Genomic DNA, 19144 nt, shown 5'->3' with positions numbered 1-19144 from the left:
CTCAACATCTCTGTTAACAAGATCTTCAACATCTCAGAATTAAGCCCATCTACCTTTTTTTTTCCTCCTTTGAAGCAGAAGCCCCTGAGTTAGTTTTTGCTTTAGGAGGAACTTGATCCTCCCTACATCTTCCCTCAGACATCAATACCTTTGGCTTCCTCCCCCTCCTCTTAAAAGTCCTTTTATACTTGTTCGTAGGGCCTTCCCCCACTAATCCTTCAATCGTGAGAAGACTTTAGTTACATGCACTATATGAGAGTTATATGATCCACGAGATTTCTTAGCAATCGTGCTGACAGTGCCACAATCAGCCTTGTCTCATCCTCTACCTCCCTCTTCCTACAGCCCTGACTCCTATCCTACTGGTCAACACTTCCTCAATATCGAAATGAATAAAACTTGACTCTGGACTTTGAGACTGGCAGACTTCTTCCACATTCACTGGCATATCCACTTCAGTGTCAACTTCGATTGAAATTTCACCTTTTTCCACTAATCCTTCTAATCTAACCACAATGTTCCCCATCCCATCCACCACCTCCATATCAACCCTCCCTGTGCCAACATCCAAAGGCACACCCAAGTTGCAGACCCTCACCTGCAATGTTCCAAGCCAGCTTGCTGGATATGCTCCAAGCCTCTCGTATTTATGGATCTCCCATACTCATTTGGTTGTTCTTCTAGATCTTCTCTTACCTGCGTCGCGACTGGACAAAGTCTTCACCTCAAGCCAGTTAGCTGGATATGGTGCTTCAACCACTAACCTCAAATCATGATGTTCTCCACCAAACTGAAACAACAGAGAAGTTGGCACTTGGTAAATTTCCTTCACCTCAACCGGATATGCACAACAAGGTTCTTCCATGACATTGTCCTTTGATCAATGGACCTGAATCTCCCACATGCATCCCACAGCAAAAAATGTCTGGAAACACCAGGCATGCAAGGGAATACCAAAAACATTTATCTACACCGAACTTGAGGGTCCCAAATTTCTTGACGCCCCAACTAATGGATTCCAACTCCTCAAACTAAGTTCTGGGCATTAAGATTGATTTTGTTCACGACTAAGAATGCCCAGTGCTTCATCCTCACTTCCAAAACAGAAAAGAAAGAAACCTGTATTGAGTTTTCTTACCTGAAAGGACCTACATGGCTTCCATTCAGTCATGCTCAAGACCTCACCTCTTCAACATCTGAATCAGAGTTAACAAACTGTCCAACCAAACACTTTTCAAGAAGCTTGATTCCATTGAACATTCCTTCAGTCAAACCTACAATTACCTCTCATCGTCCAACCCAAAGGGCATCAACTTTGGCTTATTGTCTGCTCTCACAAGGCTGAATTGTTATTCTGGTGGATCCCAAGGTCAGATTACAAGAGAGGAAGTCAATAGGCAAACTTTCTACTTGGGTCTTTCTAATTGGCATCCTAACTTTGGCCTATTGTCTGCTCTCACAAGGCTGAATTCTTATTCTGGTGGATCCCAAGATCAGTTAACAAGAGAGGAAGTCAATAGACAAACCTTCTACTTGGGTCTTTCTAATTTGGGGGTAGTATTATATATTATTTTAATCCAGCCTTTTCTGGTTTGTGAGTCTGGACTACACTCCCTTGCCCTCCTTGAAGGGGTGAGGAGTTATTTTTATTTTCTATTTAGTAAATCCCGTTAATCCTGTTAGTGTTAGTATATACATATATGCGTAGATACTAGTGTTAAAATTACATATATGCATTTCTTTTGGATCTGATTTATCACTGTAATATATATGATTGGGAAATGAATAAGCTGATGCAGAGATGGAAAAGGGAAAGAGATCGTATAAGAAATCAAATATCTTCAAATTCCTGCATCAGTGGCGATTTCATGATTTTGAGTGATTTGAATTTTGGTCAATTTGAGTTTTTGAAATCTATTTTCTAATTTTTTGGCTTTGCAGCAATAGGGTTAGTGGGTTATGTTGAAGTTTTGTTCATGCTATTTTTCTATTAGGTTAAATTTCAGAGGTCATAACTTGTCAGTTTTACTTGATTTTGGTGTCATTAGATAGGTTATTAAGTTCTTTACCCAATGAAACCATAATCCTATAAGTCCAATTTGTTTTGAGAGGGAGTTAGTGGCTGCTTTATTGATTTGAGTACAAATCTATGATGGGATTTTGTTATTTTTGGATTCTATCTTGAAGTAGTTTTTGACTTGTTTAGTTGTAGTAGGGTTATGAGAAGGTTGTTAGAGGTTCTAATTAATGATAGCTGGTTGGTTGAACATAGGTGTCATATCATACCATATGCTTCAATTTTTATCTAAAGTTTAGATCCAACATCTTGTCAATTTGTGTCCTTGCTGTATCTAGGTAAGGTAAGATAGATTTTAAGATTCTGTTATCGTTGGTATTAATAAAGCAATTAGGGATTGCACTTAGTTAGTTTTTGAGTCTAAATTGGAATCTATAAAATGGGATCCAAGCCTTTATGTTTGAGTCTATAAATAGTCATTGAAATTTAGTGTTTATTTAATGAATAAAAGTTATTAGTAAATTATGGTTATGAGAGCTTGCTCCTGTGTCTCCTCTTTTTCCTCCCCCTCTCTTGTAAGGGCACGATCTATTTTCATCTTCTTTAAATCATCTCTATCGTTTATCCAACACATACACTTTATTAGGGCCTTTCTTTTTGGAGCCTGCCTTGTTTTTCCTATAACAGATGTTACTTGTATGAGGGGTTTCCATGTCATTGAACTTGCCAATTAACTTAGTTTATGGTCAAGTTTGTGCATAGGGACCTTATTCATTGTTTGCTGGGGGGTTAAGTTAAATTAATAATTATAATTAACATATAAATGAAAATTAATAATTATAGTTAACATTAAAGTAACTTAGTTTTGGTCAAGATCTGACCAGGGTTCAAATCTTGGAAACAACCTCTTGTATGTGTAGGGGTAAGGTTGTGTACATCTGTCCCTTCCCAGACTCCACATTGGTGGAATTATTGTGCACTGGGCTGCCTTTTTTTAGTTTACATATAAATGAAAAAATAGGAAGAAAATTATGGATTACTTCATGAAAGTATAATAGTTACCATCATTGCTTCTAAAATCCCAAAGAATTTTGTGAATGGCTATGTACAGGGACAATCCTATCTCTAGCCGTTATTTTCCCTTAATCTCAAATAATCCTCATCCTTTAGCCCTCGTGTGTATATATATATATATATATATATATATATATATATATTCCACTATTTATTATTAGCATAAATAGTTGAGCTTCCTCTGGAAGACAACTAATCAAATTAATCTATATATTTGTCCTCCCACTCTTTTTGAGAAAAGAAAAGTGTAAATTTATATTAACTGAGCACCAGGGTTATTTTGATGCAAATGGTTCTTACATCCATTTAGGTTCTATGGTTGGGTCCATTTAAGCTGTATCAAGTTTTGTTACCATTCAGATTCAATTCAGAAACTAGTTTTTTAAAGTGTGTGGGGGTGGGTTGGGTTGAGGGTCAATTGAGATCCAACCATAAAGGTGCAAACCTCAAGCTCAGACCTGACCCACCCGTGGTCAAACTCATTTTCATCAAGTCAAGTCCAACCCAAGCTTTACCCAACTCAGGTTTGGCACGAGCTCAAGTTGGGTCAGCTTGGTTGGGTTTGAAAAATTTATGAATATATTTTTGTATAGCCATCTTTTATTGAGCTTTATGGCATATACATATTTTATGCACGTGCATGTATATATAATTAAAAAGATATTTTTATATAAATAAAATGCATGCATACATGTATTTGTTTGGGTGGGCTCAGATTGGGCCACCCAAGTTGTATCCCTAGGAAAAGTGTGTAGGCAGAACTTTGTGGTTTCTCAATTTTAGTTTGCTAATGGCATGGTAATCTTGGCAGAGTTTAGAGGGGTACATGATGTAAGAGCTCTTTGGATAGTAGAATTTGGAACCTTCCCCATCTGGCATGTTCACCTTTTCCTCTTTGACGTCCACTTTCAGTCAACAAACCCTGCAAGGTGCTTTCCTTCAAAAGAGGTTTGGTGTCGGCCTATACCCCCAAAAATTCGGGCCTTTTGTTTGTAGGTGGTTTTCCAAAAAAATCAATACTTTAGATATGTTGTAAAGAAAAAGGCCAAATTTATGCCTATCACCCCATGTTTGTATCCTTTGCTTGGGCGGCGAGGCGATCATACACCTATTAATTTCTTGTCCATTTGTGTGCTTTATTTGGGCTTGGTTCTCTTCTATCTCTGGTTGCAAGTGGACACCTCCCTTGGATGTGGCAAGCCTTTTTGGCCCAAGCTCTTTTAGGCAACCGAAGAGACGTTGAAAATTAATGTGGAGAGTCACTAGAGCTGCTATCTTATGGTCAACTTGGGAACAAAGGAACAATAGGATCTTTTAAAGGAGTGGAGAAATCCGAGGAAATTGTAAAAACAATAACCATTATGACTATTCAATGGTTGAAAAATTTGGATTTGTTTAAAAACTTCCCAGCTGAATATATTTATAGGAATTGGGGAGTGGTGGCAACTACAACTTACATAAAACATATTGTTTAGGAATTGTGGTCCCCACCAATACAACAAAGAGTGAAATTTAGCTATAACGGGAGCTCTAGAGGTATCCTGGGCCCTTCAGGTATAGGGGGAGTATTCAGAGATGAAAATGGTAGAATTATGGCTATGTTTTTGGGGCCAATAGTAGTGGAGGACTCATCAAGAGCGGAGGTGATGGCCTTGCTTCAAGGTGTAAGATATGCCAAACAGTTGGGGTTACACCAAATTGAGATAGAGGGAGACTCTAAATTGTTGATTGAGTAGCTGCAATCTGGTGTTGGGAGCCTAGCCTAGATGTATAGACAACCAACCCATTACGGAAATCCTCAATACAACAAGGGAGATTGGTGTGTGCTTCAAATGGACAAGGAAATCAGCTAATGGTTTAGTTTATTTATAAAAAAAATGGTTTAGCTGATACATGGGCTAAACAAGGGATTGTGAGGGAGAGAATGTTTTGGGTAGTTTTGTAAGAAAGATTAATAGGGACTCAACACCTGTTTAGGACTTGACACTTGTACTTAATTATGGAAAGTTATTCTTAAGTGGTATTAATGAAGTTACCATTTCCAATGGAAAAAAGTTAGAGGATTGTGCTTCAATGATTTAAAAGGCGCGCCTAGGTGCACATGCGAGGCACAAATTTAGGGTAGGCGCCTCCCAGGTCCTAGGCACAACATTTTCAAAAGGCACCTGCCTAGTGCTCCTAGGCTTGTGCCTGATGTGCCTTGTGTCTTGGCCCAAGCGTGCGCCTTTTGAAAATTGTACGCTTTTTTGCTTTTTTTGAATCAAACGCCTTTTGAAAATTGTACACTCCGAGAGCCCCCAATTTGCTAATGTTGTTCATTCATTCATCTTAATAAAATATCTTCTTAAAAGGCAATTAAAATTATGAAATCATTATTTTTTGTGTGAGAATTAAGAATTTAAGACCCTAACATGGACTTGTTTGGGCTTGCCTCGAAGGGCGTGGCACAAAGGCGACTCGTAGAATTAGGAGTGTAATATGTTTTACATCACATTAGCTACTTGAAGTAATGCAATTGTGGAAAAAAGAGATTATGGGCTTTACATGCTTGAAAATGTTTTGTATGTTTGATTTTATTTTTAATTTTTCATTTGAATATGCTTTACATGTTATGTATATGTATTTTAATTTTAGATAATAGGTTTTTTAAACCATTAATTTGAAAATTTAAGTTTATATTTCTTATTAATATTATGCTTAACATTTTTTATTTTTTGCATTTTGTTGAATTTTCTGACATTTTTTTTTTATTTCTTAGCAATTTTTTGTATTTTTGCGCCTTGCGCCTTGGGTGCAAATTGGCCCTTGCGCCTTGTGCTTTTAAAACACTGGTGTGCTTGTATATTGGGATTTGAGATTAAAGAGTGGCCCATTAAGTAGTTAGGGTTACCACTAGAAGGCAATCCAAGAGAGCTTTCATCTTAGGACGGAAGGTAATTGTTGAGAGATGCAACTCTGCTAGTGTGAACTTCTTGTCTTACAGCATCAGTCCCTAACCTAGATAAAAAAGGAGGGTTGCCTTAGGTTGGCAATTGGCACTAAAACTTTTGTAAAACTCCCATAGTCATGGATCTTTAATTTGTATTTTCGTTCTAAACAGAACCTAATGGTGAAACAAGATTCAGGTAGTTGACCCTATATAGTGTTTTTTTAATGGGGCTACACAACTTGCGGTGGGGGTAGCCCATCCCTATCCCCTTTAACCTCCCAACCTTGGTGACAATAGGATTTGATCCCTGGGTCTCCGCTACATCAAAGCGGCGATCTTACCAACTAGGACTGCTTAGATGATGATGATGGATTGTAGAGAGGTTTGGGAGAAAATTGGCTGCGTGGGACAATGATTTTAAAGATGCGCCTAGGCGCATTTCAGGGCTTGCACCTCACCTGGGCCAAGTGCATGCGTGGGAGATGCAAAACCATAATCTGCTGGGTAAGAACACAAGAGGAGATCCCTGGAAATTCAGGCCGATGATTTGACAGGTACAAATTCTTGGTACCAACTTGAATGGATCTTTCAAATAGCTACTTAGAAGTGCAATTGCTTTGGCAGACTCATTCGCATGGGCAGGGGTTGCAAGGGAATAAATGCAGTCGGATGTCTAGTGACAGGTTGTGATTTGTAAAGATCTGTATTTATGTCTTTAAGCTCCATGTTTTTTGGAGCCTGCTTTGTACTCTTTTGATTTTCTGCCACCTTGATGGGAAGTGAGGAGTTAAATTTTAATGAAATATTATTGTTATTTATCAAAAGAAAAAGAGGTGGGCTTGATAGTTATACTTGATAGTTCAGGATTACTCAAACTGCATCCAATTGCTTGGGATGCTTGTTATTATTTGGTAACTGCTTTAAAAAATTTGCTAACTGCATAAAATTACATGCTGTTATGTAAATTACTTAAAGTTACTTGCCATTAAAAAACATGCTAATTGTCATTGTCCTTTGCCTCAAAATTGTGCTAATTTTCTGTTTTGCAAATTTGTGAAAATTCTGACCATGCAATTTTTTTATTTGTGAATTACCTTGTAGGAAGTGAAAGTATTCATGGTTGAACTCATATATTCTTTTGCCTCTATATCTTATTTAATTCTTAATTATTTATCAATTAAAAAAGATATGGTCAGGAGGCTTATGCCTCTTGTGTTCTGGTTTACACCTCATGCCTCAGGATGGTGGCATGTCTTCTGTTGCTTAAAACATTGGCAGAAATGGCCAATCAAAACCGGCCACATCCTCTATACATGAAATCAGAAGGCTAAATGTATGAGTGGATGGAAGGGCTGTTAAGTCCTCTGTCCCTCTTTTTTAATTTTATACTTTCAATCTTTTTAACTTTTTCTTGTAGATGCCTTGGTGTTTTTTTGCCTGCATCATAGTTTTCAAGGCGCCAAGGTGAGGCTAGGCAACAGGAGGGTGCCTTGTCACCTAGACGATGGATTTTTTTTAAGTAAAACCATATATCCTAAGGTAGTTCCCTGGGTTTCATAACCATCTTCCCTTAATAATTATCCGTAGTTTTCATAAGAGAAGTATACATTTCATGTAAAGTCTAGAAAATCAACATTTTATGAGAAGAAAAAAAAAGAAAGGAAAAAAAAAAAAAATATATATATATATATATATATATATATATATATATATATATATATATATATATATATATATATATATATATATATATATATATATATAGGTGCTGAATCCCTACTTTTGTTATAGGAAAAGAAGAAAAGAAAAGGTGGAAGAAGATGTGGAAGAAGAAAATGTGTTGATTAGACAATTTTAATTTCTTCCCTTGCTTATTGGTTCAGGTTTTTTAAATTTTGAGGGTTCAATCAAGAAAATTTCGATAAGATACACCCCGTAACGGGCGTATTGTATTGTATCTTTGGGGTCCCGATGCACCTGTTTATAGGTGTTTTCGGGAACCCATTTTTTTAAATAATATATATAATTATATTTAAAAGTGAAATTGAAAACCAAAAGAATAAAAAAATAGGGGGAGGATCATTATAAGTACCGATACACCTCTGCTGATACAGAGGTATATTGATACTTTGAACCATGTATATTTTATAATTATAATGTCAAAATAAAAAATATAAAAGTATTTTATAACACAGTACACAAAACTGCTTGGCGGTTGGGTGAGGCGAGTTTTTTTCTTCTAGGCGTACGCGTTGCCTTGACAACTATGGCCTGCATGTTTTCTTCTTCTACCAGAATGCAATTTGAAAATGTTGAGAAGCTTCTGCAAAACATCCTGCCTGTATATTGTTTAAATAAGTCATCACTTGTACAATTTGTTGATGAAAAAAGGCAAATATTGTCTGTTTCCCTGCTTCAACAACAATGAGGTACATGAGCCAGATATTAGAATGTAGAGAATATCAAAATGACTATGAACACGTGATTGTAGAATATAGTAATAAATTGTAACTTGTCCCCCCTTAAACCCTTCTTTTTACAATCTACTGAAGTCTAAAAGAATCTAATCGACATACAAACTGGTGGAAGGAAACCTCTCTGCATTCCATAATTTGTATCAATATTTTAATCACCCCCATAGAAGGATGGCTTCTCTGTGCCTACAACCTAACCACAAGATAATGCTCTACTATGGTGGGCGTCGGGTTTGGGTAACTATTTGGTGAGGAGAATGGTGTTGATTTAGGCGTACATTCATGCTAGCATTCACTCAAGGGAGGAGGAATACCATGATGGGAGATTCAGCAATCTGAAGAAGAAAATGGCTGAAGAATTGTCTTCTTCAGCTCCAGTGTTGACAAACACAAGAATGGTGTTGGTGGGAGATGCAGTGGCATCTCTGCGAAAAGGGATGAGAGGGATAAATGTTTGGTTGATTAAGGATTTCTCTTTATTTCTTCTCTCAATTTGTTTCACTGAAGTTTAAAATAAAAAATGAAATTAAAAAAAAAAAGAGGGGTGGCCGAATGGAATGCTTAATGGAAGATCCATCCGCTTGTACGTTTGGTTTGTCTCCTGATTTCCTGTGTGGAAGATATTTCTACTTTTGATTTGTAGTGCACACCCAAGTTTAGGAGATCCGGCGTCTGCAGAAACCTACTTGGATGTCTAACTGCATCATTTTACCCTACCTCTCTTGATTTGGCATTGATTGCATGGATAAACTCTGGAGTATGATTATGATTATTTTTACAACCGCCCATTCTTTGTATTTTTCATGGTCTGAAACGCTTCATAGCATGTTGCAGTAATTTGCACATTCATATTAATATACTCATCCAGCTGTTTACTCATTTCCTTCGTACATTTATGCAGGCTACTACCTTACCATGTTGTGGCAGATTATGAAGCTGAAGAAGATGACAGGATCCTTGATTCTGACACAACAGGTCAGATGCCCTCACGATCGCAGCAGTGGGACTACAACATTGCAACAAAGGTTGCAGAGTTCACAAACACTTTTGAGAAACAAGTCCTTGCGTTCAATATAATCTCTCGGAAACGGGCTTTAGGGGAGTTCCGTTCAGAGGAGAGGCTGATGATTGAGCAGGCTCTCCTTCAAGATGAGAAACAAGCCCTGCTAGAGTTAAGGGCAGAAATTGAATCCAGGGAGAAGGCTGGTCGAGAAGCTGCAGAAGCGAAGCTGCGGATGGCAGCAATGGCTCAGGCAGAGCAAGCTCGTGTGGAGGCACAAGCCCATGCTGAGATGATGGCACGTGGTCCAATGCGGGGAAGTGCTGCAGGGTCTCAAGTTGACGAGGGTTCAGTTGGCCATGATATGGTTGGGCAGGAACAGGGTAACGTGGATGAGATGATCCATGGATGGGGAAATACTCAGAGAGAAGATGAAGAACCGTCTGAAGATTTTCTCAATGACGAGAATGAGCCTGAAAATGGAGAGACAGGAATGCAAGATGAATGGAGGGAAGTTGGGGAGTTCGATTTGAACACGAGGTAACAACGAAGTTGGGGCGATTGGACTTCAGTGGATAATGTGTCTGTATGCTTTAGTAATGAGAAGAGAAAAATTCCTTAACATGTATGGTTTATAATAGTACTAATGGCATTTTGTGATATCAGATGCATCTTTGATGTGGTGGAAATTGACGAAATTCCCACCTGTACCGGAAGCAATGCATCTGATCATGTGGTGAGTTTCTGATCCACAATTTGATTGTGATGTGTTCCGCCAAAGATGTGATCTTTTAAAGCATTGCTGAACTCAAGAACGTCTGAGGTCTGACTGACCTATTTACTGTACTGGCCAGTGGCCACTGCTGAAATTCCTCCCTCTAATTCATTATTTCATGCTAGCTTCACAGTTCGTGATTTGTATGTTAGCTGGAAAATCCTATAACCTTGTCAGGCGTTGACCCAATCATTTCAAAATACATGTCAGCCTGATTTGTGGGGTCCATCATCCATGTGTAGGATGTAAATGGCTTGGGTTAGGAATGTGTTTGTTGAACCTGACTCTTTAGAATAGGATTATCGAACTTAACGCCCTAACCCATTCTCTATGAACAATACCATTATCCTTTGGGTATGGGTTGTGTTTGGTATCATTTCTGTTCCTAAAACGTTTTGGGTTGATTACTATAAATTGACGTATATTTATTATTGGAGTCTATTTATAATTGAAACAGGCGTAATCATTGCCATTTATAATTTATAAAATCCAAATCCAATCCAACCTGACAGGATTTTGTCAACAAGAGTTTATGAAACCCTAATGATTAGACCTGTTCATGTGCCGGGGCTGTTGGGCTTTGCCTTTATATTAACAAAAAAAAGTCCAGGTTCGAGTCTGAGCTCGGCCCGAATATTGGGCTTAGGTCTTGAGTCCAAGTCCGACCCTCATATAAAGTTTGAAGCTCAGGCCCGAGCTCGAGCCCGATCAGATATTTGGAAAAAAATACTTTTCCTTTTTTAATCAATTAAAAATTACCTCAAAATCTTAAAAAAAATAAAAGATCTCACTAGTCACTATTACTTGAAAAAAGAGAAGTATATATTTTTTATTAGATAAAATATATATTTTATTATATAATACATTAACAAGTCAGGTTCGGGCTCAGATTGGACTTTTTTTGAGAAAGCCCAAACCCGATCTGTAAAAATGTTGGGCCCAATGTTTTAGGCCCAAGTCCGAGTAAGTGGGCTTGAAATCTTGTCCAAGCCCGACTTAGATTGGGCAGGCCGGTCAGGTTACCCGGCCCATGAACTGGTTTACTAATGATTAATGATCTTCTGTGTTCATTTCTTTTTATCAAGATTTTTTTTTTCCTCATAAACACCTCTGGTTTTTTGTAGTTGAATAATATCGCTTATACGGAAGTCAATTTCCTTCAGAATTTAAATAATTGGAAGTAGAGTCCTTCCAATTTGAAGCAAGGAAACATAACTGTTTTTTGAAGTTTTACCATTAAGTTCAGTTTAGAAGGAGTACAAATGTAAATATGTACTATGCAAATATATACAAAATAATACAAAATACAAGGTTTTGCACTCTATATATTTATATTCGTACTCCTTCCAAACTAAGTTTCTCTGACTAAAGAATAATTGATTTCACCTCTATCGTATATGGTGAATAGGGATATTCTAAATCAAACTTATTCTCTTAGTGATCAACGATTGATAATGGATCAAAGCAGAATGCTTAAAAGTCTTTTTTTTCCTCGCGGCATGGTTTTTATCGCACTGGTAACTGTCATTTTCAGTACACATATATGCATTCTTATTTTGAATACAAACGTGTATTGAAACTTGTGATAACTGTCATTTTCAGTACACATGTATGCATTCTTATTAAATGTATGTTAAACTGAAGTAGAGCACATACATGTATCACATTTGAACTCTTTCCAAATGGAACCACTTGTACAAATGCATGAGTGCAAATTGTGGTACACTTTTACTTCAGGTTTTTTTTAATTATTTTTTATTTCATCCACAATACAGATAAACCAAATAAAGTAAAACCCCTCTAAGGAACTGTTTGGAAATGGAAAAAATGACTTTACTGAATGATTTTATTATTTTATCTTTTAGTAAATCATTCATTAAGTAGGCTTTGAGTTCTTTAATGCTTGAATGGCATATCTGGTTGATTACTATATCCTTAAATATTTACTGCATGATAATTTTACTTAGTAAAGGACAGTGCAATAAGTTGTTCGGTTCAGCCACTTCAGTCATTATCAAATTGCTTTCATGCTGATCTTAGGCCTGATCAATAACAATAGTCAGGATCATTCAATGACGATTCTTAATCCTCTAAAATACTGTTAAAAAATCTTCACTAATTTTCAGTTATTGTATGGCTGAACAGACAATGGAAGTTTGTGATAATCAGAGGTAGAAGTGTAGAACTGATGAGGGATGACGCCTAAGCTATCATTAACCTCTTCTTGGTGGAGTCTTTTGCTCCACTCTGACTTGGTGCTATTTTCGGCCAATTGCAGAAGTTTACTTCATTACCTTCTCTCTTGCTCTATCAAATATCGAATGTCTCTAGAAGTGCAAATAATGCTTTGTCTTTTGTATGATTGCAGAGGTGGTCTACTTAATTTACTTAATTTCTTAAGTTGTACTGTTCTAAGGAACTATATTTCGAGATTGGATTAGCTGAACGCAATGACTGCTTATTGAGCTGTGGAACCAATGAAATGAACCATCTATTAAATTTCAAATGTATCTAGAAGTTCAACTAATGCGGCACATGTTGTGAAGTATGCTTTGCCTTTTGTAAGACTGCAGTCGTGATCTACTTCACTTAATTTCTTAAGTTCTACTGTTCTAAGGAACTATAATTTTGAGATCAGATTAGCTAAATTTAATGGCTGTTTATTGAGATGTGGAATCAATGATAACACCCCATGTCATCTATTAAATATTAAATGCCTCTACAAGTGCAAATAATGCATATTTGTTGTCCCAAAGTATACTTTGGGGTCGTCAGGTAAGTCTTTTCTTAAAGATCTTTTGAAAATTTTTACAGTCAAAAGATTATGTGAGTTTTTACATCAAAATCTTAACAACTTAAAGACCGTTTGATTAAAGCATGTCTGTTCATATGAAGATGAATTGAAAAAAAGACAAAACACTTCATTTGGAGTTTCTTGAAATAGGCTTTTCACATCTTTTTGACGCTGTGACTAGATCTTTTCTCAATTAAACAGGAAAAGGCCAAAACACATTCTGCCCACGTAAAGAGACGCATCAAAACGAGCCTCTCTTTTTGTAAGATTTACTTGATTTCATACACTCTACTGTTCTTAACTCTGAAGGACTATTTTGACTTTTGAGATCGGATTAATTGAATACAGTGGCTGCTTAATAGGCTCACAACTATCCAATCTCTCACCGTAGGGCCCATGTATTTGTCATTGGCTCCACAGTCAACAAGTTCAGCTAATTCGATTTACTTATATTTCTGATTAAGTTGAATGAAATTACTTTTGAGATTTTTCAAAATCTAAACAATAAAAATAAAAAATTGAGGAAAATACAGATGGTTTAACGTTCTGAATAGTCAAAGAAGTATGATGTCCACCGTGTTTTAACTTGGGGTTGCAGTGGGTCTGATGAAGATTTTGGGAACCGCCCCTAGTGTTAGAGATGTAATACTTGCCCAACGAAAACAAACCTGTTTCCCATGTATTATTTGTTGTCTATCTCTCTCTCTTTATACAAACCTCCTTTTAGAGGTTAAGTCATTCATTTCTTGTAATTATACAGAGCTTACATGGTTCTAGATTATCATTTAAATCTATTTTACATCAAATTATAAGCTTAAAACAATAATTACTATAAGTTGTAAGACCTAGTTAAAACAGGTATTTAGGGTAATTTTGATCAAGCCAACATTTTTAAAAAAAATCATGCATCCTAAAAACCATTTTGGCTAGCTATTGCTTTTTTATTTTTTTATATTTTTGGGCACAACTATTGTATAGAGTTTGACCATCTGCTACAATTAGTCTGGGTATGATAACAGAGGCTTTGAATCTCTTTCTCTTCCATCTTCCCCTTTGAGACTTTCACATATAGTTCAAAGTATCATGTGTGATACCCCAAAAAAATGTATATTGTGTTTTTACAAAATGAACAAAAAAAAAAGTGTATTGTGCGATCCATAGGGGCGATAGGCACAGATAGTAATTGTTTTACATTCAAGCTTTGGACTGTTCAAAGTATCTTCTTGTGATTAGGCAAAATATGTACTGCCGATCATCTTGAAAAATTCGAAGAGGTAAGGGTACGGTTTGGATGTTGGGAAAGTATTTCCTAACATACCAATACCATGTGGCTGCCTCACTCACGAAATATTTAGTGAACTTGGGTGAGAGCAAGGAATTAGGATATGCTCTTCACGCCAACTCCACAGGCACATCAACCCGCGTATTAGGAACGTTTCCTATAAATAATAACACATAACTACAAGAGATTTTCCTCTTACATGGTGGGATGTGCTTGTGAGGTTGGTGTGAAGTGTATTCTGTAAGGAGCAGATCCGGTCTTGAGAGAGAAAGCCTTATTAATTGACTCCAGATCTCCAATTTACGATAACTCTGTTCACGTCTACCTACAACACATCACCCCCGTGAACTGGGAACATCTTCCCCTGCATAATACTATGTAGGAGGATAAGATGTTCTTCATGTGTGGCTGCGATGTTATGTAAGTAAATGTGGGCAGAGTTTGTGTAGGCAGATGATCTGGACTTTCATTAATTAAGCGGCATTTAATGTGGCACGAAGCCGTAGGCGTATAAAGGCAACAGGTAATTACCACTTGATGGATGACACATAGAGATGATTAAAATGATGGGAAAATTCTCGATTAGTACTCTTTACTTTGGGCTTAGTGTTATTTTGGTCTCCAAACTTTAAAATGCGACAATTCAGTACTTGCACTTTCAAAACGTGCCAATCTAGTGCCTGCCATTAAGCAGCTGTTAATCAACTGTTAAGTGGTATTTGAAATACATAAATACCCTTCAAGTGCTATATAATTTTCTTTATCAACTACCCAAACATTGACAAAAAATGAACAGTCTTAAATCCTTGTCTCTTCTATTCAAGAAAGTTGAGGTGTTGAATTGTTTTAGATTAAGCTAATATCTGAACCATTGATATAAGATAAGAATATAGGTGTTAATAGACCAGGTTTAGATTGAAACTAATATAAATCAAAACAAATTTGAACAGATTAAACAGTCTTGACCTGTCCCAAATGGTTCAAAAATAATCATTGAATTGGATTGGACCTGATTCATTTATAATGGACTCAGGATTTGACTGAATCAGATTGGACCAAATCCAGTCCAATCGACAACTCTAACTACAACCAATCAAAGACCTTACCAACTGGGTTCCATGCTGTTGGCATCTTCTGCAATTGATATTCATGTGATCCCAATCTGATAAGACAAACTGTAATGGTGGCAAGCTGTGTGGTATTCAACTCAAGAGGCAATAATAGCCAATAGTGGTTCAATGTTTAAACATCACATATCTTGCCTTCTCTATGCGTGGGGTTTCTTCCTTTATTTGGAAAAGAGTCAAATTAAAAGAATTTGCTAGTGACATTCGGTTCAAATCTTTTTGCATTTGGAATCAGCATCATTGGTGTAAAAATACATAGATAACATTTTACACTGAACCGTAAAAATAATTGTTGCTTTTTGAAAAACACGATAGATAGAAAAGTGTAAAGTTTTACATCAATAAAATTGATGTAATATTTATATCGATAATCGATGTAAAATTTTACGTTTAATAAGTTTTATATTGATTGTGAACTTAAAACTCCACTCCATCCAAATATATATAAAACTGAAGTAGAATAGAATATATATAAAACTCCACTCTTCTTGATCTATACCGATTCTAAACACAAAGATGCAATTTTAGTAGTTGAAATTTTTATATTAATAAATAATTCTGTCGGTGTGAATTTGTCTTATCTTACACTATCACTCTCAGGCCATTAGGGAAGAAGTCAGAATTAAAACTTTTATCAAATTCTTCTTATGGTTATGGATCCTGAATTTCCAATGTTTTAAGTGTTGTTTAGTCATTTTTTTCTTTTTTTTTTTAATGAATCATAATCGACAAAAATGTATATTGAATTTTTGGAGTCTTTTTTTAAGATAAAGATCATTTTTGGAGCTTTTTAAAGCCCAAAAGACCACATTCCCATGGTCCACAATTTTTCCATTAATAACATCATAATTTTCCATGTAAATCTCGCCTCCCTTTCCTGACCCACTCTAGGTTTTGAGCCCTTAGAAAATTTCTGACTCCTCTCCTCGGTAGAAAAGCACGCCACACAATCTTTTTGAATCTTTCATCTTTAACCACCTAAATAATCTTATTAGATGGTGCCTAAGATAAATATTTTTAACCAAGGTTTTTGAACTGCCGTTGGCTCGGACGGATGGACTGTTCGGCCTAGGAACTGTTCAGGCAGTTGGTTCCATTTTACTCAAAACCCAGTTTTTGATAAAAAAACCATTAAAAAAAGTTAACAACCTGTTGATTTGAGTGATCAAACCGTTGACTCGTTTAATGGTTATGGTTTTTGACTGTTATTTATTTTTTTAATTTATTTGTCAAAATGGACCATCTGTTTGAACCAGACAGTTGGACCGTCAACCTAGAAACCAGTGGCCAGAACGATTCCGTTTCCAGGCCGTTTTTTAAAATGTTATTTTCAACAATGGTTCAAATTATACACCCCATAAGGTTGGAAGGAAGGGGTGTATCATACCTTGAACCCCGTCCTTCACTTTTCATTTTCATTTTTTTTTTCAATAACCCAATGTCTTAGCAAAAGTGAACTCTTTTTTTCAAAGCCTATAAACATTGGTCTAAATCATGCCACCCCTTAAACGAATTTTAACTTCACCGCATAGTTTTCAAACTACCATTGATTCGGATGGTCGGACCATTTGGCTCAAGAACCATCCAAGCAACCAGTTCCATTTTACCCCAAACCTAATCCCCGACCAGAAATCATCGAATCAGTCAATGATCCGTTAATTCAGATAGTTGAACCATTGATCCATTTAACAATTTTTTATTTTTTTAACTATTTTTTAATATTTTTTTGTTAAAATGAGCCATACGGAGTATATTTTTTAATATTTTTTAACTAGGTCATTTTTAAAAACTATACTCCATGAAATTTAAAAATTATGTATGAATAACCTACGCCCAATACGGAGTATATGATATGAAAAAATTTGAACCTTTTTTTTTTCAAGCAATGGATGATCCGACTGGTCATGGATGATCCGGTTTCCCTACGCGGTTGAAGGGTGGAGCGGGAGCGATGGCGCGTGAGAGGTGAAATGAGAAGAAAGGAAGAATAGGTTTATGATTCACCTTTTCTTTTGGCCGTACATAACGACAAAAAACCCTTTTTGCAGACAACATGCTGCATACCCGTCCTTCTCATAAATGAAAAGTCAGCCTCTGTTCTACTTTTTAAGTCGGTTACTGACTTTCTCTCTTTCTCTCTTAGTTGATTGAGATTTGAGAGGCCTACCCAATTAATTGCTCCTTTAGATCTCTGAATCGATTGGTTGATCGAACACGGCTTCTGTTGAACAGGGATTTGCCCAAGTTAATCCCAAAAGCCTTTCTCTTTGTTTGTTTGTGGCTGATTTCTAATGCACTTCATCCTTTTGCTTTAATGTCACAAAGAAACCGCTTAGCTCTGGTAGGGTTGGTAATTGATTGGCTGGTTATGCTTCATAACAACCCATCTCATGGTTGTTACGTTAACATGGGGCATGGTACCATATATTGACTTGTACACAAGACACCAGAAAGACATCTAGTGGAACCTCAACCTCTTAATTATCTTGGTTACAAATGTGATCAGAGTTCTTAAGAGTCACCCCCTTCCTTTTGTGCTTGGTGGGTGAGTTGGGTACATTTGGGTTATTGGAAGGAGTGGCCCTAATTAAAACATATTGAATCTATTACACAGAATAACAACAATGGTAGTTGTTACATGGACTTCAATGGAAACAACTCAATAACTTGTGATTTTTAATTCACCAATGATACTCCTCAGTCTTGCCCTTACCCTGGAACCCAATTAAGGAATCATCATATTTCAAGCTATCAAATTAAAATGCATTGAAAACTAAGATTTTTGAGGCTGAGAAGAAGGATTGTGCCCTCAAAACTTATCATCTCCCACTATAAACTTTTATCTGGGAAAACAAAGAAGAATTGTGTTGGATATGTTCAACAAGTTTGCATCACAGTGATCTCATTCAATAATGGGGCTACCTAAACATGTTGGTTTTTCTTATTGATACCAATGAAGTTTGATTCCATAGTGAATGCCCACCACCTTGGATCAAACCTATCAATATGACACATTCATACCAAGGAAACACATGGATACATCGTTACAGATAAGGTTGGGAGTTACGAAAGTTGGGCATAAAAGGCATCCCTCCCTCGTGCATTTATTTAAAATAAAATAAAAAGTAAGAAATAAGAAATGAAAAACTAAGTTATCATTGATATTGATATACACTAATACTCATCTTTGGGTATCGGATGCATCAAATGTTGAGTTATTATCACCAACGAATGAGAGTTCCTAAAAATAAAGAATATTCTAAATACTGGGTCGAATGCTTTGATGGCTCAACTGATTGAATCCCCAGGTTGACAGTCAACATTATTTTCTAGATAAATGGTCAGAGAATGGAAGACTCAAATTCCTGACCAGAGTGATGGGTTGACCAATCCGACCAGATAGGTCAACAGTGGGTCGAAAACACTGTTTAATCATCATCTATCTATCAACCGTTATTGATTTGTATGATAAGGATTTCACAAAGTGAAGATTTGCTGTATGTAACTTTCAACCCATTTGTATCCTATCATATCTTTCATTTACATGAATCTTTTCTAACACAATTAATTTGGTAGTTCTAAAATGGGATAAGATTTTATTTTTAAGCAGTAACTGTGAAAACAATGTAAGGGTTTATTTGGTTTGCAATAGGAATCGAAATCAAAATCTTT

At 36.4% G+C, this 19144-nt stretch overlaps 1 protein-coding gene across 1 annotated transcript in view; it reads left to right on the top strand.

Moving 5' to 3' along the window:
* LOC148864603 (mediator of RNA polymerase II transcription subunit-like protein) overlaps window positions 1-10404 on the top strand; it is a 34129-nt gene extending 23725 nt beyond the window's left edge. The window contains exon 2 of the mRNA XM_088980710.1: window positions 9396-10404. Coding sequence (XP_088836836.1) covers window positions 9396-10038 — 643 coding nt within the window. The 3' untranslated portion in view covers window positions 10039-10404. The remainder of the gene's footprint in view (window positions 1-9395) is intronic.
* The last annotated feature ends 8740 nt before the right edge of the window (window positions 10405-19144 follow it).

Source organism: Nelumbo lutea, chromosome 3 (assembly GCF_056320005.1).
Source record: "Nelumbo lutea isolate HS-2025 chromosome 3, American lotus-T2T, whole genome shotgun sequence".
Lineage (NCBI taxonomy): Eukaryota > Viridiplantae > Streptophyta > Magnoliopsida > Proteales > Nelumbonaceae > Nelumbo > Nelumbo lutea.
Note: the sequence above shows the minus strand (reverse complement) of the source record. Positions and strands in the feature narration are given on the sequence as shown.